The sequence below is a fragment of the Mastomys coucha genome, unplaced genomic scaffold (genome assembly GCF_008632895.1).
Source record: "Mastomys coucha isolate ucsf_1 unplaced genomic scaffold, UCSF_Mcou_1 pScaffold22, whole genome shotgun sequence".
NCBI classification, from domain to species: domain Eukaryota; kingdom Metazoa; phylum Chordata; class Mammalia; order Rodentia; family Muridae; genus Mastomys; species Mastomys coucha.
The window spans coordinates 136,803,402-136,826,166 of NW_022196905.1; the positions used below are offsets into that span (position 1 = coordinate 136,803,402).

General features: G+C 51.5%; 2 protein-coding genes across 5 annotated transcripts in view; one reads left to right on the top strand and one right to left on the bottom strand.

The window, feature by feature from the left end:
• Positions 1-6,537, top strand: part of Ap5z1 (adaptor related protein complex 5 subunit zeta 1) — a 19,853-nt gene extending 13,316 nt beyond the window's left edge. For both annotated transcript variants that reach the window (XM_031338569.1, XM_031338570.1), the window contains 8 exons: positions 975-1,156; positions 2,755-2,897; positions 3,184-3,324; positions 3,685-3,796; positions 4,523-4,620; positions 5,411-5,543; positions 5,617-5,831; positions 5,938-6,537. In XM_031338569.1, the coding sequence (XP_031194429.1) occupies positions 975-1,156; positions 2,755-2,897; positions 3,184-3,324; positions 3,685-3,796; positions 4,523-4,620; positions 5,411-5,543; positions 5,617-5,831; positions 5,938-6,208 (1,295 nt within the window). In that variant the 3' untranslated portion in view covers positions 6,209-6,537. The remainder of the gene's footprint in view (positions 1-974; positions 1,157-2,754; positions 2,898-3,183; positions 3,325-3,684; positions 3,797-4,522; positions 4,621-5,410; positions 5,544-5,616; positions 5,832-5,937) is intronic.
• A 6,670-nt stretch (positions 6,538-13,207) lies between these two features.
• Positions 13,208-22,765, bottom strand: part of Radil (Rap associating with DIL domain) — a 66,317-nt gene continuing 56,759 nt past the window's right edge. For all 3 annotated transcript variants that reach the window (XM_031338573.1, XM_031338575.1, XM_031338574.1), the window contains exons 10-15: positions 16,827-16,977; positions 15,776-15,966; positions 15,101-15,452; positions 14,196-14,335; positions 13,785-13,924; positions 13,208-13,630 (exon numbers count right to left, since the gene is read on the bottom strand). In XM_031338573.1, coding sequence (XP_031194433.1) covers positions 13,525-13,630; positions 13,785-13,924; positions 14,196-14,335; positions 15,101-15,452; positions 15,776-15,966; positions 16,827-16,977 — 1,080 coding nt within the window. In that variant the 3' untranslated portion in view covers positions 13,208-13,524. The remainder of the gene's footprint in view (positions 13,631-13,784; positions 13,925-14,195; positions 14,336-15,100; positions 15,453-15,775; positions 15,967-16,826; positions 16,978-22,765) is intronic.

The following is a 22,765-nucleotide window of genomic DNA, read 5'->3' on the forward strand; positions in this document are numbered from 1 at the left end:
CACTGAGCCACACCCCAGCCCCTCACTGGGGGATTCTAGGCAGGGGCTCTACCACTGAGCCACACCCCTAGCTCCCCACTAAGGGATTCTAGGCTCTACCACTGAGTTTAATCCCAGCACTCTTTTTATTTTGATTGCTTTTTTTTTTTTATTGTTACTTGATTGGTTACTTGTTTTGGTTTTTTTCATGTGTAACTCTGGGTGACCCGGAGCCATGGAAATCCACCTGCCTGTGTCTCCCACATACTGGGGTTAGGAGTATGCCACTACGCCCAGCGCCTTAGGGTGTCTACTGCTAAGATGAAACACCATGACCAAAAGCAAGTTGGAGAGGGAAGGGTTAATTTATTTCACTTCCAGATCATAGTCCTTCACTGGAGTCCAGTATGGCTGGAACCTGAGTCAGGAGCCGATGCAGAGACCATGAAAGGGTGATGCTTTCATGGTTCCTTCAGTCTGCCTTCTTGAAAAACGGGACCCACCATGGGCTGAGCCCTCCCTCATTGATCACTAGTTGAAGAAATACCTTATAGCTGGATCTTATGGAGGCATTTTCTCTGATGGCTCTAGCTTGTGTCAAGTTGACACACAAAACCAGCCAGTACACCCAAGCTCCCTTTATTTTTCAAGTGTTGCCCGGGCTGGTCTTGAACATGTGATTCTTCTGCTTCAGCCTCCAGAATAACTGAGATCATAGTCTGGGCCAAGCTTAGGACTCTGATGTACCATGGGCCCTTGAAAGTCAAAAGTTGAGGCCTGCTCTCTTCTTGACAGCATCCCCTGGTTTGTGGTCTGTGGCCTTAGGGAGGTGGCAACATCTCCAGGAGGCTTGTTATGTTCTGAAGACTCAGGCAGCCCTGGAGGTTCAGCCAGGCTGGGTGAGCTCTGGCCTACAATAGGAATCCTTATCCCGAGTCACTGCAGATGCTATTGCTGTAGGGCCTAATACCTTGCTGGTGTCTGGTGTCTTTCAGGGGAAGCGGCCACCATGGATGCAGAAGCCATCTACAGGCAGCTGCTCGGCAGTCTCCCTTCCGAGCGCTTCCACAGCCCGATCCTGGCCTTCGAGGTCATACACTTCTGCACACACAGCCTGGCTCTCTTCGACGCCCACTTTCTCAGCATTCTCAGGCTGAGTTTCCCAAGTCTATTCAAGGCATGTGTGGGCTTCATTGAGGTGGGCCCAAGGCTTCCCTCTTCCATTGATTTCAGTTTGGAGTGTGGTGAGGTGTGGGGCTAGGGGTTTGCATGTCTCCTAGCATCCAGAGTCATCTCAGGCAGCCACATGGGAACCAGAGGCTGAAGCAAGGGATCAGAAGTAGGAGTTCTGGGCCAGCCTGGGCTACACGACACCCTGTTTCAAAAAGCAGACAAAGCCAAGTGTGATACAGTAGTGAACACCTATAATCCCAGCACTCCGGGGCTGAGGCACGGGGATTTCTAAGTGTTTGAGGCCAGCCTGGTCTGTATAGTTCCAGGACAGCCAGGGCTACAAAGAACAAGAAAAACCTAGGAGCTGGAGAGATGGCTCAGTGGTTAAGAGCACTGGCTGCTCTTGCAGAGGACCTGCACATGGAATCTCACAACCATCTGTAACTCTTTATTCCAAGGGATCTTGGGCTCTCTCCTGACCTTTACAGGCACTTCTTGCAACCCAGTGTGTGTGTGGTGTGTGTATGTGTGTGTGTGTATGTATGCGTGTGCACATGCATCCCATGTACATGAGTCAAGGTGTATATGTATAGAGATGAAATCACAAACTGGAGTTCTCACCTCTCCACCCTGTTGGCTGAGACAGGGTCTCTGTTTGCTAACCTGCATACACCAGGCTAGCTTGCCTGTGGCCTTCCTGGGACTCTCTTTTTTTTGGGGGGAGGGAGGGTTTTGAGACAGGGTTTCTCTGTGTAGCCCTGGCTGTCCTGGAACTCACTCTGCAGACCAGGCTGGCCTCGAACTCAGAAATCCGCCTGCCTCTGCCTCCCAAGTGCTGGGATTAAAGGTGTGCACCACTACCGCCCGGCTCTGGGACTCTCTTATCTGTGCCTCTTGCAGTAGGAGTACTGAAGTCTCAGTCATGTGCTGCTCAGCCTAGCTTTACCTGGGTTCTGGGTGGCTGGACTTAAAGCCTCACTTTTCATCATGTTCTCCCCTGTCTGGAAACAGAATCTCGATTTACTGGGAGCTCACGGGTGTGCCTAGACTGAATGGCCAGCCCGCCCCAGTAATGTACTGTCTCTGCCTCCCCAGCACTGGGGTGCATGCTGTTGTATGCTTTTTACAGATCTTGCTTGAACAGCAGTCACCTTACTGACTGAGCCTTCTCCCTACCCCAAAACTCACTCCTTTTTCTAAAGAAAACAAGTAATTCAGAAATGGCTACCTTCATTGCCAGCACAAAATTGGCTGCAAAATAAAAAATAAAATAGCAAATGTGGCCAGAGAGGTGACTCCAGCTGGTAAAAATACTTGCTGCTACAAGAGTTCTATCCTTGAGACCCACATGGTAAATGGAGACAACCTTGGGCTTCCACCCATGTGTATGTGTGCACACATTCACATTAGCAGAAGTAAAACCTTTACAACATAGTCAGACAGACAGACAGCTTCATCACAGGCAGTGTGAGTAGGAGGTGTGGGTCAGGTGTCTCTGTCTAAACAGAGTGTCTGTGTTGTGAGTGGGTAGTAGGAGGCCACTAGATGAGGCATGGCCAGCTAGCATCCTCTTGCCTGCTGAGCCATTGTGTACCCCCACAGTTCCTGGCTTGGAACAGCCCTCCTCTCACAGCTGAGTTCGTGGTCCTCCTCCCAGCTCTCGTGGATCCTGGCACTGCTGTGGAGATGTTGCATGCCCTGCTTGACCTGCCCTGTCTGACTGCTGCCCTGGACCTACAGCTCAGGTGGGCCCACTCTGTCCCCTCCCATGCAACCAGGCACTGGCTCTGCTCCTGACTGCTACCCATCCCCTGGACCAGGCTTCAGCCCACAGACAGTACATCTCTGGGCCATTTGCCATCCACCCAGAATAGCCCCTGAGACCCTGGGCTCCTCAGCATATTCATGTTCATCAAGAGGAGCCTCCCATGTTGTTCTGTATGGAGCCCTTCCCAGCCCCAAGAGCCTGTGATGTTATAACCAGTACCCCTGGCATCGGGTCAAATAGGACTATCTATCCTGTCCTCTTAGGTCCACACAGACCCCGTCGGAAAGGCTGCTATGGGATGTCTCCCTCAGGATCCCCAGCTGCCTGGAGGCCTTCCAGGACCCACAGTTCCAAGGACTGTTCCGGCACCTGCTTCGTACCAAAGCCAGCGGCTCCACAGAGAGGTGGGATTCTCACCCTCAGCCTGAAAAGACAGCCGTGGTCCCCATCACTACTGCCCTGGACTCTACTCATTGACCTAGCCCTCATGTGGTGCTGTGTGCAGTTCACTATCCAAATGGGAAAACTAAGGCCTAACATGTTCTGGAGAGTGGGAGGAGCAGGGTGGTTGGCAGGCCTCTCAATTCCGCCCTTGCTGGCCTATCCCTGGCTCTGCAGTCCTGGGAGCCCCTGGCCTCCTCAAGTCCTGTGGAGCCTGTTATCCCAAGGAGTGAGTGAACCATGACCACCTGTGGTCAGCTATAGCGTCCCTCCTTCAGGAAGGAACTGTGGGCAGGCACTCAGTAGCCCCATTGTGTTCTCAGGCTGATGCCACTTCACCAAGTGCTGAAGCCCATGGCCAGCTGTGCCCGGGTAACCCAGTGTGCCGAGGCAGTGCCCGTCCTGCTTCAGGCCTTCTTCTCGGCTGTGACCCAGGTGAGCCACACCCAGGTCCCTTCCTCCATAGACATCACATAGTCAAGAGGGACTGGACCAGAGTATGCTGCACCAGCCTTCATCCCAAGGAGGTTTGTCCTGCTGGACTCTCCATGGCTTCTCTGAGTAAGAGAAAAGCCTCGGGACTGGGCAGGCACATGACACTTGAGGCTGGCAGCACAAGCTAGAACCAGAAAAGCAAGTGTCTCAGTACCCTACCATAGCCCAATGTTTCCCTCCTGGCTGTGTGACCACAGGTCAGATGACTAGAAGCCCACAGAACCCTTTGAGTAGTCTAGCAACAGAATGGGCAGTTTGGGGTCAGTCAGCCAGACAAGGCGGAGCCTTGGTCTCAAGGAACAGGCTTCTTCTATTTATTTATTTTTGTTTTTGAGACACCACCTCTCTGTATAATCCTGCTAGTCTGGGGCTCACCACGTGGACCAGACTGGCCTCAAACTCTCAGATCTGCTGCCTCTGTCTTTCTCCCAGTGCTGGGGTTAAAGGTGTGTGCCACCATAGTCTGCAACAGAGCCGGGTTCTCAAGGGAAGCTTCAGGACAGGAGCTGGGCCAGGGAAGCTGGGGCTTCTGGGTGCTGGGTGCAGGCAATAAGGATCTTCACCCTCAAGGCATGGTTCCTCTTTTGTGGCCTTGCTCCTCCCAGAGGGTGGAAGATAACAACACCCACTGCTCAAGACTGAGCCTGCTTCTGTTCTTGATCCCAGATTGCTGACGGGGCCCTGATCAACCAGCTGGCACTGCTGCTCCTGGAGAGAAGTGACTCCCTCTATCCAGTCCCTCAGTATGAGGCCCGTGTGCACGGGTAGGCTCACAGCCCTAGCAGGGTCACAGTGCCCATGGCACACACAGGCTCCCTGTGTCTCCCCTGTCCTTGCCCACAGGCTAGGGGCCTGAGCACTGGCCCTGCATCCTGCCAGTTCCTTCTCTGGCCTGCGTTTCTTCCTCTGTTCAGAGCCCTCTAGTGGCTTCTTCCTCCAAGATGCTTTGTGTCCTTTCAGGGTGGCTCACGGCTCTGTTGCAGATGGTCCTGTCTACTGAGGTGGTCTCAGCCCTCCCAATGCTGTGACCCTTTAATACAGTTCCTTGTGTTGTAGTGACCCCCAACCATAACATTGTTTCATTGCTCGTGACTGTAATGTTGCTACTGTTATGAATCATGGCATAAATATCTGATATGTGACCCACAGGTTGAGAACCACTGCTTTAGGAGGTTTATTAACACACATATATACCCATCCTGGGGATTAAACCTAGGGACACCTGAAGGTTTGACAAGCACTCTACCACTGAGCCACACCCCAGCCCCTCACTGGGAGAATCTAAGCAGGCCATCTACTCTTCAGTTTTATGGTCGGTCTCACTCCACCCCAGGCTACCCTAGAGCTCACAGCATTCCCTCCTACCTTACTCTCTCAACTAGCCTGGATATCAGGCAGTCATGTCCCCAGTGGACTGAAAGGCTCCTTATGGGGGACAAGTTTTACCTTCCTGACTTCAGCCAGCTGCTTCTGGCACTCCTGCTCCCATTGGGTAGGCTGGGGTCAGGCCTGCTCTGAGTACACAGCCTCTCAGGGTTCCCACTCTCTTCACAGGGTGCTGAGCTCCCAGTTCCTGGTGCTGTGTAAGCTGAAGCCATCACTGGTGGTGGAGCTGTCACGAGAGCTTCTAGAGTTCGTGGGGAGCGTGAGCAGCATCCGCAGCCGAGCCAGCATGTTTACTTGTGTGGTAAGCTCTCAGCCACCCTCCCACCATCAAACAGGAAGGCCTGCGGCCTGCTGACCCTCTGTTCTGGGCTTAGGTGTGGGCCATTGGTGAGTACCTGTCAGTGACCTGCGACAAGAGGTGCACAGCAGAGCAGATCAACAAGTTTTTTGAAGCCCTGGAAGCCCTACTGTTTGAAGTCACCCAGTCCCGCCCCTCAGCCGACTTGTCCTGCTGCCCCCCAGAGGTGGTCACTGCACTCATGACCACGCTGACCAAGCTAGCCTCCCGGAGCCAAGACCTGATCCCAAGGTATCCGGCTAGGAAGCACAGAAAGAAACCCATGGAGGGCAGCTATTTAAGTACCTTGGGGAATTGGTCCTTGACAGCTAAGGACCTGAGACCCTCTCTTTCCCAGGGTGTCACTGTTCCTGTCAAAAATGCGGACCCTGGCCCAGAACCCAGCCACCAGCTCTGTGCACAATGAGGAGGATGCAGAATCCATCCGGATCCGGGCCACAGAGCTGCTAACCCTACTGAAGATGCCCAGTGTGGCCCAGTTTGTGTTCACACCCCCCGTGGGCGTGTGCCAGCCCCGCTACCACCGAGACACCAACGTGGCCCTGCCTCTGGCCCTGCGTACAGTCAGCCGGCTGGTGGAGAAGGAGGCTGGCCTCCTGCCAGGTTGAAGGGACAGTCACCACCTGAACAATAGTTACAGCTTAAGAGCCTGGGCATCAGTGATATTAGAGCTGAGCTGCAGGCTTGGATGACTTGTGAGGAATGGGAAGGAAGGTGGACATGGCTGTCAGGATTGGGTCACCAGCCCCTGGGTATGAGTCATCCTCCTTGTCTCCATAGCTGGCCACAGTCAGCCTTGAGCAGCTGGTAGGTGACTGACTGTTACTTCCTAGGCCGAGCAGAAATGGCCTGGTCTGCTTGGTGCTGTTTCTCATTTCTGGAGCTGGGGGCAGGAAGCAGTGCAGGAAAAATAAACTAAAAAACTATTTATGCTGGGCAGCGGTGACACGTGCCTTTTATCCTAGCACTCAGGAGTAGAGGCAGGTGGATCTCTTAAGTTTGAGGACAGCCTCATCTACAGAGTGAGTTCCAGGATAGCCAGAGCTACACAGAGAAATCATGTCTTTAAAAAAAAAAGAGAGAGAGAGAGAGACTTTTAATCCCAGCACTTGGGAGGCAGAGACAGGTGGATTTCTGAGTTCGAGGCCAGCCTGGTTCACAGAATAAGTTCCAGGACAGCCAGGGCTATACAGAGAAACCCTGTCACAAAACAAAAAAACAAAACAAAACAAAAAAGAATTATTTAATATTTATGTGTGGGTGCTTGCACACACTACAGTGCACACAGGGAGACCAGGAGACAGCTTTTGGTAGTCGGTTATCTCCTTCAGCCATGTAGATCCTGGCTGGTTTCCCGGCTCAGGGACAAGCGCCTTTACCTACTGAGCCATTTTGCATGCCTTCAAGTAAACCTTCCAAGTGCTGTGTACAGCCCAGACCTCTCTGCCTTCCTCCAGCTGGGAGAGTGCCAGGGGGCCTGATCGTGGCCTGGAGCCTGGGCTGCTACCCTTCCCACCATGCCCTCTGTAGAGGGAAATCCCTGCCTGGGTTTCCTGTTTGGTTCCTGTGTCCTTGGTGTGACAGAAATGACATGCTCTGGAGCTGAAGCTATGTCACAAAGCCCTGCGTGTAACCCCAGGCATGGTGATGCACACTGTAATCCCAGCACTCATTAGGTGGAGGCAGGAAGGTCAGAAGTTCAAGGTCGGCTTTGGCTAGGTGGTAACTTGGAATGCAGCCTGGGCTACAAAAGAAATTGGGCCTGGAAGACAACTAGACACATAAAAGGCCTTGCCATATAAGCCTGATTACCTGGGGTTGACCCCTAGATCTCATGTGTAAAGCCCCATACCATAGTGTGTATGTGCCTGGGGACACAGCATCAGTTCAAAGCTCAGAGTCTTCCTAGAGCAGTAGAAGAACGAGATGGAAGGCAAGAACCAATTCTTAAAGCGCATGCTGTGCCTTGGTCACATAAGACATTTTAAAGCTAAATAAAACTCAAGGTGTATTCATGAGGGTGCCGTGTCTTCTGGGTCCACCTGCAGGTAGTATTTGCTGCTCCCTAATTTAAGGATATAGAAGTCTAGACTCAGAGACTCTATGCTCCAGCCATCCTGCCTAGAGGCGTCCAGGTTTCATGATGCTCAAGACTGCTTGAGCCTTTTTGCAATTTACCTGAGCCCTGGGCAGTTAGTTCTTCAGAACTGCTCAGGTACTGACAGTGCATGATCAGTAGATGGCGCCACTGCATCAGTCTATTGCTGTGCATGCCTTTGGCCCCACCCACAGTTCCATCCTTCACTTTGTTTCTGGGCTCTGTATTGAAGCTGGAGCTCCCTAAGGGAAAATTGAATTTAAGCTCCAGCTGAGGTCTGTGGCTGCATAGGGTGTTCCTACCGAGGCCACAGGGATACTAAAGCCAACATGGGCCTCATGTCTGGATTCATGTTCAGGGAAACCTTTGCTTGCTGCCATTGTGCCCTGACCAAACTCCCTCCCAGAGCTGGACCTAGACAGATGTGCTCAAGAGTTCCATCTGTTCCCTGTGAGGGCAGGCTCCTCTATAGCAGTGGCAGAGGGGTCAGTGGCATTTGCTTTGCTCTTCAGTCAGGAACATTAGTGATTTAAAAAAAAAAAAATACCCTTTTGCTTTATGTGAGTGTTTTGCCTGCATGCATGTCAGTGTACCATGCACATTTTGCATGCAGTGGTCAGAGAGCTTCAGACCCACTGGAACTGGGGTTGCAAGCTTGTGAAGCACCATGTGCTGGGAATTGAACCCAGGTCCTCGGGAAGATCAGCCAATGCTCTTAACCACTGAACCATCACTGCAGCCCAGAATCTTGGCATCCTTTGGTCACAGGAAGAACTGAGATGGCTCCACCAAGCACTGTTGATAATTGATAAAGCCATGCAAGCACGAACAAGGGCGGAGGTGTTTGAAAACACACTGCCCTCTTGGTGGGCACCAGGCAAAGCTAAGTGCCCACTCAGATGACAGGGGCTGTTCTGGTGACTCTACTCTCAGAGGTCAGCGGAGGGTGAAGGGTCACATAGGGTATTATTCAAACTCTCCTCCCTTCGCCTGGCTAGAGGATAGACTGGCTTGGGCTCTAGGCTCCTAGGCCCCCATGGCACTGGTGAAGCTTTTCTACCTCCACAGCTGCCTTTAGTACTGTTGTAATCATCTTGTATATGCATGCTTAACAACCTACATGCACACATGCCATGGTTTTAGTATGTGGTATGGATGTGTGTGCACATGTGTGTGCCTGCAGTGTAGGGCTGGAGGTTGATGCAGAGTGGTTGCTTTCCTCAGTTGCTTTCCACCTTGATTTTTTTTTTTTTCCAAGACAGGGTTTCTCTGTGTAGCCCTGGCTGTCCTGGAACTCACTCTGTAGACCATGCTGGCCTCGAACTCAGAAATTCGCCCGCCTCTGCCTCCCAAGTGCAGGGATTAAAGGTGTGCGCCACCACTGCCCGGCTGAATTCTTTTTCTTTTTCTTTTTTTTTTTTTATTTGTTTGTTTGTTTTGTTCGAGACAGGGTTTCTCTGTGTAGCCTTGGCTGTCCTGGAACTCACTCTGTAGACCACTGCCCAGCTGAATTTTTTTTCTTAGTGTTCTGCTTGGGAGGGGGTGTGCACGTGGGTCAAGGCAGAATGGGTGGAGGTAAGGACGGTTGAGTCTGTTCTGCCCTAGGGATTGCTGTCAGGTTGTCAGGCTCTACAGCGGGTCCTCTTGCCCACTGATCCATCCCATCAAACAACCTTGTATTTTTAAAATAATTTTATTTTTGAATGAAAATAGTTACTTTCATACACTTTATTCTGATGAGTTTTCTCCTCCCTCATCTCCTCCCAAATCCTCCCACCTCCCTACCTTTCCAACTTCACATCTTTCTCTCTTAAGAAAACAAGCAGGTGAATAGAAAAGGTGAACGAGGATTTCAAAAACAAAGGGGGAAAAAAGATACTTTTCAGAAAGTAGAAACACATACAAATGCAGACACATACATAAACAAAAGACTAGTCAGGGGGCAGGGGGCAGGGGGCCCAAACAAAGCAGTATGAGATCTCAAAAACACCTGTGTGTCTGCTAGCCACCCGCTGGGTATAGGGCCTACTGCTGTTAAGTGTGGTTTGTGTACCCAATGAGGCTCCCTTGGAGAGAATAATTTTTTCTTTGCAAATAGTTCTTGGTTGGCGCTGGGTTTTTTGTTGCTGTTGTTTTGTTTTGGTTGGGGATGGAAGCTGGGGTCTACTTCCTCATCTCAGCACTGGGACCTGTCTGGCTTGGATCTGTGCAGGGTCCATGAATGCCGCCACAGTCTCTGTGAGTTAATGTGTGTGTGTCAGACCTTTTGTGTCTGGAAGACAGTCTTAGGTGTCATTCATTCCCCCTGGCTCTCACTGCCTCCTCTTCAGCAGAGTTTCCAGCGCCCTGAGGGGAGGCGTTTGATGGAGACATCCTCATTAGGACTCCAGAGTTCCAAGGTCTGTCACACTCTGCATATTGGGCAATTGAAACCACTTTTTTTTTTTTTTTTTTTTTTTTTTTTTTTTTTTTTTGAGATACGAGTCTTTCACTGAAGCCAGAGCTCATATGCAGCTAGCACAAATTCAGGCATCTTCCTTTCAAACACACACACCAGCAATACACACACACACACACACACACACACACACACCAGCACTGGGGTTACAAGGCAGTCAGCATTGTGCTTTTAGACCAAGGATGAGAATGTCTCCTCATGCTTGGCAACTAGAGCACTTTGCTGACTGAGATTTAGCTCCTGTATTGTGCTCTTTTGTTTTTATGACCTTCTAGATAATTGAATAAGCACCGAGAAGCCCACTATCCAGCATCAGAATTGCAATGGTGGGGACACCTCATCTCTCTGTGAGCCCCCAGTCCCTGCAGTCTTCTCCGCTGGTTAACCCTAAACATTATTCTGAGTTGCTTGAAGAATTGAATTCCCTGTGTCAGCAGGTATCCCTTAATATATTTCCTCACTGTGTTCTCTGAACAAGGTCGTGCTGGCTTATTGTAGAAGGCTTCCTGCTAGCATTCTTCCAAGTGTCTGCAGGAATGTGGGATCCCCTACTCTGCTCCCCAGCATGGGGCTTGTGACCAAAGAAAGAAAGAGTGAACCCAGAAATCAGACCCTGCAGCAGCTGCAGCCCCTCAGCCCTGTTCTGAGCTGTAAGCATTTCTTCTGGATGATGCCATGAATTTCAAATGTCCTTTAAAAAATACATTTAGGGACAGAGGACTTGAGAGATGGTTCAGTGGCTAAGAGTGCTTACTGCTCTTGCAAAGGACCTGGGTTTGGTTCCCAGCACCCACGTGGAAGTCACATGTAACATAGTTGCAGATCTGGTACCTCTTCTAGCCTCTGCAAGCTCCCGATTGTGGACAGTACCCATAAACTCATATAAGCACACATATACACACAAAAATCAAACAAATCTTGAAAAAAATAGATTTGGGACCAGAAAGATGACCCAGTGGTTCCAGGCTCCTGAACCATGCCTGCAGACTTGAGTTGAAGTCCCCGGACCTATGTGTGGTAAGAACTGACTCCCATAGTTGATCTCTGTATCTCCACAATGCACACCACGGTATGCATACATGCATACCTCACTACCCCCATTCCACACATGCAAAAAAAATTATAAGATCTTTAAATATATGCTTTATCCAGTATCTTGGGCATCACTGAGTTGTGGCTGCCTCTCCAAGCTGGGTAAAGACGTGCAGCCACAGCAGCAGGTGGTAGCAGATGCATTGCAGTTCTGGATGGTAACCAGGAGAGGGCAGCATGGAGAAGCACGAGGCCAATCCAGGGCTGTGCCCTCCACAAAGATCCCTTTCATGTGAGAGCTGTTTGTTGTTGACTGGGAGTCCTTTGTACCAAGAATCTCTCTATTCATGTTAAAAATATGAGAACATTGGGCTAGAGAGAGAGAGCTTAGTGGCTAGAGCCCCTGCTATATAAGCATATGTTATTTGAACCTGAGTTCAAATCACTGGAACCTACATAAAGCAAGCTACAGTATCACATGTGTCTATAATCCTCATCCTCCTACAGTGAGATGGAAGGGAGAGAAAGGAGAATACTGGACTCTCAGGCCGCCGAGCCAATGTGCACATGGCAGGCAGCACCCAACAGGAAAGGAAGCCTGTCTGAAGGAAGGGGAAGGCTGACATCTGAGGTTGTCCCCTTCCCTCAGCATGTGCTGTGACATCTGTGTACCTGCACACACACACACAAAGACACATATACACACACAAAGACACACACACACAGAGGCACACATAGATGCACACACACCAAAGTCTTTTAAAAGATGAAGATGGTTCACACTGAGCTCATGGACAGAGCTACTGACCCTGCTAAAGACGCACAGCATGGCCACATTTGTAAACACCCAGCGTGGGCATGTGCCAGCCATGATCACAGCACACCAGCCCCTGGCTGGAGAAGGAAGCTGGCTTCCAGCAGTTGGAAAGGGATGTGGGTCAGGGAAGAAAAGCCTGGGCCCCTGCTTAGGATTAGTGTTCAACCACTTACTTTTGTGAGCAGTGACAAGTGGGGAAGAGTGGGGGGTCATCTCAGCAGGGAGAGAGGCCACAAGGCTAGCTCAGGCCCAAGGAGACATGAGCTTGATCATCTAGCCTTCTCTAGGCCTGTAGACCCCTTACTTTGGAGGAGAAACTATACAATATAATTGAAAATGATGGACATAGGCACAGGGATCACACTCTAGGTGCAGAACTCAGGTGGCTGAAGTGAGCCTGCAGTGATGGGGTGCGCCCTGGACTACCTCCTCCACAGTAAAGCTCCACACTGACCCAGACCCCAAAGAACCAAAAGACTGGACCCCACTGACTCATGGTTCTTGTTTCCTGGTTGCAAAGAAACTGCAGTCCTTTGGTCATTCAAGTAATCCCATCCATAGCCTAGCTTGAAGGAGCAGGCCTGTGATCCCAGCTCAGGAGGCTGAGACAGGAAGGTAGAAAGTTCAGTCTGCTTGAGCTACAGAGAAAGTTCAAGGCCAACCTGGGTAACTCAGTGGGAATGTTTCAAAACAAAATATAAAAACAGGGGCTGGGGCATGGCTCAGTGGTAGAGCCCCTGCCTAGAATCCCCCAGTGAGGGGTTGGGGTGTGGCTCAGTGGTGGAGCACCTGCCTAGAATCCCCCAGGGAGGGACTGGGGTGTGGCTCAGTGGTAGAGCACCTGCCTAGAATCCCCCAGGGAGGGACTGGGGTGTCGCTCAGTGGTAAAGCCCCTGCCTAGAATCCCCCAGTGAGGGGCTGGGGTGTGGCTCAGTGGTAGAGCCCCTGCCTAGAATACCCCAGGGAGGGACTGGGGTGTGGCTCAGTGGTAGAGCACCTGCCTAGCATATTAAGACCTCTGGATACAATCCCCAGACCCAGGAGAAGGGGAGTGGAGCAGTTGGGAACTATATCCATTACCATCCACACTGAATGCACTCAAAGCTCCTCCTTGCTGGCCCGGCAGGGAGGCTGGTCACTAGAACCACTGGCTTCCTTTAGTGTTGCCCATGTGCTCTGTACCACAGTGCAGATCCTACATCTCCACTATAAGAATATAAAAGATAGTTTATTGAATCTAAATTCTCCATTAAAGTCTTTAAACATAGAAGTTCTGTAGGAAATGTCACAACTTAGTGTCATCTGTCACATAAATAAATATACACTAAGACACACACTATCAACAGGTGTCCTCAACGTGAGGCCACAACATAGGGACTCACTCAGTCAACTTTAAAACCCAGGACTGGCTGGACTGGGGTGTGAGGGCTGGGGGGTGGTGGGGTGCCATGGGTGGCTGTTGGTGGCACCTGGAGAGGATACAGAAAGCAGGTGGTGAGGACAAGGGTCCTTTGGTCTATTAGGAAGGGGGCTTGCGGAAGCGGATTTTCTTGGCCGTTTCCATGTCAGACTTGGCAACCAGAAATCGCATCTTCTTGCCTCCATGTCGGATCAGATCCACTGCCCTGAAATGAAGGAAAGCGGTGAGGCTGGCAGAGGAGAGAGCAACAGCCCCAGCCACTGCCTCTCCCTCCCTCCTCCCCAGGATGCAGGACCGGCCTGCAGGTGCCCCTCACCTCCCTGGCTAGTCCTGCGTCTCAGGCCACGGGTGGTGCATACCTCATGTAGCTGACACCTCTCAGGCTGCTGCCATTCACCTCCAGGATCCGGTCTCCCAGTGACAGCCGTCCATCAGATGCCGCGGGGCTCCCAGGAAGTAGGGTCTGTATGTAGAGTCCCTGGGCCCCCAAAGGTGTGTGCTGGGAAGAAGCAGGGGCTTCAAGATGCTGCTGGTGCTGACACATGCTCTCCCCAGAAAAGGCCTTGTACTCCACCCCCAAGCCTCCCTGTGAACTTTTGGGGCCCATGCTTGGAACTAGCCAGGTCCCGGTATATCCCGTAGGAAAGCACTGGGCTCCTTCAGTGCTCGACAGACAGACAGGGCATCTCTCACTGGCCTTGACTATGCTCATACTGTAGAGGACGAGTCTGCAAGCATGGGGGGAGAGGGCTGAGGTCCAGGGTCCTCACCATCCCATCAATCAGGCCCATCCCCAGCCCCGAGGGGCCTCGCTCCAGCTCCACCATGAACACGTAGCAGAAGTCCTCTGTGCTGGAGCTGGGGCTGGAGGCCTCAGCAGGAGGCTCAGCAGCAGCCTGAACAGCATCTCCTGGGCAGAGAGAGGGGGAAGGATGAGGAGCCACTGGGCTTGGAGGGTAGCACTCACCCCAGAGGCAGTACCCAGGGGACCTCGGGAAGACACAGAGATGTCTCATAAGTGCTCCTGGATCCCCAGGAAGAGACCACCTGGACAGAATATGACAGCAAGCTCAGGGGAAAGAGCAGACCTAAACTCAACAGGATATTAACCCCTCTGAGACCAGGGACCCAATGCATTTGGGGCAGCCTAGCCTCCCATCACCTCTCCACTGTCTTCTCCCTCACCCCACCCCTTGCCACTAGGATGGCACTGTAAGTCCATCCTCCTGAGCCTCCATTGTGCCCAGACCCTGCTACAGACTCCAGCCTAACAGAGGCCCACCCTGAGGCCCTGTGCCTTCACAACCAAGCTGGTATCTGAGTGGGGACCTCAGGACAGAGCCTGATCTAACAGTTCTGCGCTCTGGCCCCAGAACCTGAGGTAGCCTGCTGCCTTGTTCTGCTCCACTGAGCACACAGAGCCATTCAAACTTGAAGACAATCAAGGACACAATGAAGAGTCCTCATAGGACCTGGTGGGCCCCACTGTACACATACACGCATCTATACATGCTCACACATAAGGGCACGGATGCACCCACCTATCAGTATTGTCCCTGAACAGGCACTAAGGAGCATGCTCTAGACACAGCACTGGCTGACAGAGAGGCCCAAGACCTGCTATCAAGACACAAGGGAGAGTCTGCTACCCAATCATGAGCAGGCCAGGTCTCACCTTCTAGAACCGCACCAGGAAGACCACCTGGTCCATTCCTCTGCCCATCAAGGAGTGTTTTTCCACAGAGGCCGCCGGGCTCTGGCCAGGAGGGGCCTCCAGGCTCCAGGCTCAGTGGTGTGCTAGGCGGAGTAAGCAGGCAGGAGGAGTCCGTGTGCAGAGAGCCAGCCTGGGAGCCCCTGCGGTCCCCTTGGGTAGGCTGTCTTCCAGAAGGACCCTGTGCCCGGAGAGCTCCAGTGACAGGAATAGAATGGACAGAAGCAGTTTCAATAGCTCCTCTGCCTGGGTCCCTATTAGCCAGGGGGCAGCCATGGGCTTCCAGATGCCCCTCAGGAATTGTGTGGTACAGGCCCTGGGAAGGGAAGGTAGACAGACGCTGAGGCCCAGAGGCAGGGGTGGACCAGGCATCCATGATGGCTCCCTGTCAGGAAGAGAGACCGACAAGGCACCTAGGAGGATATGGGCCCAGCCAGGCCATGTTAGGCACAGAGTGAAGACACTTGCATCACAACAAGCAGAGGCCAGGGACCTCTTTGTCTCAGGATACCTGTTGCATCTCCCAGCCCACTCTAGACAACCAGTGCCTGCTTCTGGCGACAAGCAATTAAAGGTTGTCTCAGTTCAGCTGCTCTGAGTGACTCAGCCCCTCCCCACCAGCATCCCTGCCCATTCTACCTCGATGCTCTCTGGCTGGGCAGGCCCTGTGTCTGGGCTGGTTTGGCCCCGCAGCCCCCACAGGAAGTGGCGGATGTAGAGCAGGTGCTGGTAGATGCTGTCCTCCACACAGTCAGCCTCCAGGTCCACCTGGAAACCCTGGCTCGGCAGAACGATGGGCGGTGGGTTCTCATAGGACTCCAGGATGTCTTCTGCAGTGGAGTGAATGCGGGCTCTGGGACCTGGCCTCTCCTCCCTCCACCTTAGGTCCTCACCCACCCACAGAGTGGCAGGCGAAGTCCCAGCCTAATCTCTTCCCTTCTGAATTCCACTAGTCTGTCTAGACTGGCAGACCCCACCCCTCTATACACCCGTGTGTCACAGGGACTGGATGGGGATGGGGATGGAGACAGGAACCTTTCTGTGATGCCAGCTCTAAGCTCCAGCATGGAGCCTGAACGTGGGGGAAGGGAGTGATTGGTTACAAATCTGTAAATTAGGAGGGACCCAATGGGACAAGGCGCAGGTGTACTGTTTAGAGGCTTCCTCTGTGCCCAGCCCAGCCAGTGGTGACCAGGTAACAGGAAGTCAGTGGGAAGCCTTTTGTCTATCAGCCTGTGCTTTCTATTTACACACTGTGGATGTATGTTTCTGAAGGAAGATATGTATAACTTACAAATTGAAATGTATGCGTGCGTATGTATGTATGTATGTATGTATGTATGTATGTACCTCTGCTGCTCCACACATGTGCATGTGTGTAAACAGTATAAATGTGTGCTCCAAGCTGAGGAATGTCTCCAAAGGTTGTTGTTCACCCTGCTGTTCAGTTCCTGATCAGCTGGGTGCCAGTTGAGCCCCAGTCTGAAGCCCCAGGAGCAGAAGGGACACTGACTCTGAGACTGGGGGCAGCACAGTAGGATCCTAGGTGGAGGTGCCTGGTGTCAGGGGACTCATGTGTTCCCACCTCAGGGGGCTGCTCTGGTGCCTTTCTGAGCTGGAGCTTGGGGGTCTCCACCCTCAAACCCCCATTCCCACTCACCCCTTCGGCTTGGCCGCTGGAAAGGCTCACCTGACTGGAAGGCCTCGGGGGTGTCTTGGGCTTCTGGCTCCCAAGCGCTCACAGGGCCCATGGCAGAGGCTAGCTGGTACTGAGTCAGCAGCCGGTGCAGCTGAGCAGGGTTCAGGGCAGGGAATGTGACCCGCAGGGTGGCCCAGCTCATCTGGGGACAAGGAGCTCAAGTCAAAGCCTCCAAGAGCATGAGGCAGTGCCCTGCCCACAGACCCAGGGAGAGCCCTCCTCAGGCAGGGCTCTAGCCCCAAACCCATCTTTTTACTCTGGGAGAGGGCAGGTGAGGGCAGTAGAGACAGCAGGTCAGGGAAGGGGCGGGGCAGAAGACACAGCACTGGACACCTGTCCATAGTGATGAGGCTGCCCTGGGGTACAAACTAAGACCCCAACTCAAGAAACCCAGGAAAAGTGGAAAGAAGAGAGCAAAGGAGGGATGGAGAGCCTGTGAACATGGGTGCCCTGTGGAAGGCAGAAATGGGCCATCTAGATGCAGCGAGTAGCTGGGCTCAGGGTAGGGAAGGCTTTCTTAAGACAAAGCAAAGAGACAAAGGTGGTGCCCACTTGTAAGACCAGCGTTCTTAGGAGGTGAGGGCAGGAGTATCAGGGGTTGTGGTCCAGCCTGGGACATAGCAAGTCTGAAGCCACCTAGGCTAACAATGAACTAAATCAAACCAGAAATGTCCCCTGGCTCCCTGGCTCTCCTCCTTTCTCCCTAAGCTTTCTGCCTCTTTTCCTGGCCCCCTTCCATCCTCTGTGGCCTCATGACAAAGGGCCAGGAGATCCCAGCTTTGCTCTGAAAGCTCCTCCTCTCATGCAGGCAGCTCAGCAAGCCCAGGATTCCTGGCCAGCCGACTTCAGACTTGTGGCTCTTAAGAAGTCTCCTTTCTCAGAGTCACATCTGGTTCTATTCTACCCTGGAGGCTTTAGGTTATCCCTGTCTACAGCGCCAAAGTTCTTGGTAAAGTCCCTTTGGGTCAGTGTAGGGACAGCCTGTGGCATCCCATCACCAGCTTCTCTGCCCTTAGCCTCCCCTCTCTTCTTCCTCTCTGTCTTGATTTCCCTGCCAACAGCCACAGGCCTGGGCTGCGGCCATCCAGAGTCTATGCCCCAGGGACAGCTAGAGCCTCAGAGCTGTTGGAGGAGGGACAGGAACTGACCCCAGGGTCGCACTCTCCCTGGCAATCTCTCCACACACCCCTCAAGACCAAGGTGCATTGGGGGGGGGGGCTGTTTCCTTTGGATGCCTCCCCTGTTTCTGTGGTACGTCTCAGGTTGTCAAGGGAGGGAAAGGAACTAGTCATGATCACATCCCCCCCACCCTCCTCTGGGCTCCTCGGTCTGTGTCCTCCTCTCTGAGGTTTGGGTGGCACTCAGGGGAAGACTTCCTTCACTCTGGACTTTTCTCTTCTGCTCCTGTGGTTTCTGTTTACAAGAATTCCTGCTTGGTTTTGTTTATTCAGACAGGGTCCTGAAGCAGTTACATGGCTCCGCGGGTAAAGGCGCCTGCCACCTGGTGACATGAGTGGAATCGCTAAGACCCACATGGTGGAGAGAGAACAAACTCCTGCGAGTTGTCTTCTGACCTCCACATGTACATGTGCCTACACACATACCCACATACAATAAATGAAATAAGTGTAATTTATTAATGGGGCCTCAGCAGTTAAATGTGTTTGCTGCTCTTCCAGATGATCCAGGTTGGGTTCCCAGTACCCCCACCAGGTGGTTCACGGGGGACCAGCACCCTCTTCTATGGGCATCCTGGACACACACAGCACTCACTCCTTTATAAAGACACACATGCATTAAATAAAAATGAATCCTTACAAAACTGTTTTAAAAAACAGGGTCCCCTCATGAAGTTCAGGCCGACCTTGAGTTCATAATTGTCCTGCCTCCGCCTCCAAAGTATGGGAATTACAAAGTGTGCATCAACATGCCAGGCCTCAAGAAACCTCCTTGTTATCCTATTTACACACATTATTTATGAGCACTATTTTTTCCTCTTAATTTCACAAGGACAGGAATCATCTTTTTACCTTTACAATTACTTTTTGCTTGTTAGTCTGAGGGCAATTTGAATAAAACCCTCAGGCTAAGGATATTTTCTTTTTAGAGAGTTTAAAACTGATGATCATAAAGAGTATAGATGGACTCTGTGTGGACAGCAAGACCACAATACCTGCTACCTGGCTCTTGGCAGAACAAGCTTGTCACTTGTCTCACAGAGGTTCCACCAGGTACCTGGGCCAGCTGTCTTCACAGTGGCCCCCTGGTCTCATTGGGCTCCAGGACTCAGTGTGGGAAGGGGAGGGATGGAGCTGAGCTTACTAGAGCAGCTGAGAGCTGAGCAGTCATAGCTGCTCCATCCTGCATGTTGCCCTCATTCATAAAGCACACAGAATTTGGCCTGGAGATGGCTCAGTACCAGAACCTATATAATAGCCATGTGCGGCACCTGGAACCCTAGCTGTGGGAAAGAGACAGGTCACTGGAGCTCACTGACTAGCTCACCTAGCTGGCAAACTGCCAGGCCAAGGAGACATGCTGTGTCAAACAAAAGGTAAAAGACGCCTGAGGAATGATATTCAAGGTTATCTGTCCTTTGGCCTACACACACACACACACACACACACACACACACACACACACACACACACACAGAGAGAGAGAGACAGAGAGAGAGACAGAGAGAGACAGAGAGACAGAGAGACAGAGAGAAAGAGAGAGGGGGAGAGAGAGAGACAGAGAGAGAGAGAGAGAGAGTGAGAGAGAGAGAGAGAGACCATCCTTGTCCTTGTCATGTCACCTGGAGCCAAGTAATGAGCAGCTAACCACCCAGAGGCCCCTCTAGCCACCACTGAGGGTTTCCATGTGAGCCTATGAGCCCAAAGCATGATTTCTGCTTCCCAGAGTCCAGCTCAGCAGGAGATGGCAGTCAGCCTCTCAATGCAGAACAACTAGGACAGACTTTGTCCACCAAAGCAACTCATGACTGAGGACCCTGAATGGAACTTGGGATCTTGCATGAGCTAAGCAACCACTTTACCACTGGTCTACATGCCTAGCCCATCATTTTTCTTTTATTATCATTGTTTTTAGTTGTATGTGCTTGTGTGTGCTCGTGTTCCCACGTATGTGGATCCAGTAAGCAGATCTCCATTCAGCTCTATTGTGGATACATGCCTCCACTCCTTCAGTGGTTTTCTAATCCTTCAAACAGAGGACTTTGCATTTCATCTGGCTGTGCAAGTTGCTCTCTGAAAAGGGGTAGGTTCACCCCAGGCCACTCCATCTAAGGACAATACTAATCTCTTGAGGGCTGGGGGGGCGTGGCTCAGTTGCACAGCACCTGCCTAAAGGTCCTGGAAGTGTGGTTCTGTGGTAACACTTGCCTAGAATTCCCCGAGTAAGGAACTGGGGGTGTGGTTCAGTGGTAGAGCACCTGCCTAGAATTCCCCCAGTAAGGAACTGGGGGTGTGGCTCAGTGGTAGAGCCCCTGCCTAGAATCCCCCAGTGAGGGGCTGGGGCGTGGCTCAGTGGTTAACACTTGTCTAACATGCAAAGGGTCCTAAGTTCCATTACCAGCACTGCTAAAGAAAATAGAAATACTTAGTGATTATACTGTCTAGTCTTTATGTCAACTTGACACAAGCTAGAGTTATCTGGAAGGAGGAACCTCAACTGAGAAAATGCCTGCTTAAGATCCAGCTGTAGGGCATTTTCTTAATTAGTGATTGATCCATACTTAGTGATTAGTGATCTATAGGCTGGTGGTCCTGGGTTCTACAACAAAGCAGGCCAAGCAAACCATGAGGAGCAAGCCAACAGCAGAACCATTCCATGGCCTCTGCATCAACTCCTGCCTCCAGATTCCCACCCTGTTTGAGTTCCTGTCCTGACTTCCTTCAAAGAGAGGATAAAAAGTAATATGGAAGTGTAAGCCAAATAACCCCTCTCCTGCCCAAGTAGCTTTGGTCACTGTACTGGCTGGTTTTGTGTCAACTTGACACAGGCTGGAGTTATCACAGAGAAAGGAGCCTCCCTTGAGGAAATGCCTCCATGAGAACCAGCTGTAAGGCATTTTCTCAATTAGTGATCAAGGCAGGAGGGCCCATTATGGGTGGTGCCATCCCTAGGCTGGTAGTCCTGGGTTCTGTAAGAAAGCAAGCTGAACAAGCCAGAGGAAGCAAGCCAGTAAGAAACATCCCTCCATGGCCTCTGCATCAGCTCATGCCTCCAAGTTCCTGCCCTGTGTGAGTTCTAGTCCTAACTTCCTTTGGTGATGAACAGCAATGTGGAAGTGTAAGCTGAATAAACCCTTCCCTCCCCAACTTGCTTCTTGGTCATGATGTTTGTGCAGAAATAGAAACCCTGACTAAGACAGTCATGGTGCTTCAACCCAGCAATAATAACCCTGAACCAGTGCTATTTTAGGAGGAAGCAAACTGAACTCACATGTTCTGGCTGCCAGCCATGCCTAGGCACCTGAGTTGTCTATGGTACAGTTTCCATTTTATGATTAAAAAAAAATTAACCCCTGTTTTAAAACCAACATTGTGAACCCATTTAAAGCAAAGCTCCTGGGCCTGGTGAAATGGCTCAGCACATTAAAAAGGCTCTTGCCATCACGTTTGGTGACCTGAGTTCCATCCCTGGGACCCCATGGTGGAAGCAGAGAACTGACTACAGTTCCGTGAACACCACACACCCACTGTGGTACACACACACACACACACACACACACACACACACACACACGCACACACACGTAAAGAAATATAATTTTTGTAAATAAATATAATTTTAAAAGCACAAGGAGCCATGTCTGGAGCCCAGCTCCACTGTACACTCATGGTGTGACTCAGCTTTGTCTTCCACAGAAGGGACACAGTTCTGCCCACTCAGCCAACTGCAGGGTAGCAGGGTGACACAGCCGCCTCAGTGACAAACAGCAGCCACTGTCATTAATGTCAGTGATGCTGGGACACAGGTGTCAGCTACTGCAGAAAGGTGTCTTTTCTTTCTTTACTTCTTTTTTCTAAAGGTAAGATCTCCACATGTAGCCCAGGCTGGCCTGGAACTCACTATGTAAGGCTAGCCTCAAACTTGCAACAATCCTCCAGAGTGCTGGAACTACAGGCATGAGCCACCATACCTGGTGGGACTAAATCTTTTTGACCCACTGGCTGTCCTAAGCTGGCTCAGGGCTTTGCCTGGGCCTGAACAATGAAGCTGTGTGTTACCCAGTGAGCTTTCAACACACATCCCTGGATAACAGAGGACTGCTCCATCCATAGTCCCTCATGGATGTTCACCATCTCAGGACACGGTCAGTGGTTTCCATTAGCCACTGGGACGAATGCTCTGAGGAAGAAGGTGCCACCACAAGTGGTGAGAGGAGGGGAGCCTTAGTTCCCTTCCGCTGTGGTGGTAATTACCATGAACTGAGGATGAAGCAATGCAAGGTACAGCCCCACAGAGTTGACTGGATGGCTCTAGGGCAGGGGTTCTCAACCTGTATCTTTGACAAACCTCTATCTCTCCAAAACTACTTACATTCTGATTCATAATAGCAAAATTACAGTTATGAAGTAGCAACAAAAATAATATTATGGCTGGAGGGCACCACAACATGAGGAACTATACTGAAGGGTCACAGCATTAGAGAGGTTGAGAAACCCTGCTCTAGAGGAAGACCAACTTCTTCACATCTGTGTTGTGAGTTCAATTCTTCACGGGTGTGGGAACAAGGCTGAGTTTCTGGGCGGGGTTTAGGCTGGGACTGTCCCAGCTTCTAGAAGCTGCTGACCACCAGGCTCTTGACAGCAGCCACTGTGAGCTGAGCCCTTTCCTCCCACCTGACCTTCTTCTTCTTCTTTTTTTTTTTTCTTTTTTGATTTTTTGAGACAGGGTTTCTCTGTAGCCCAGGCTATCCT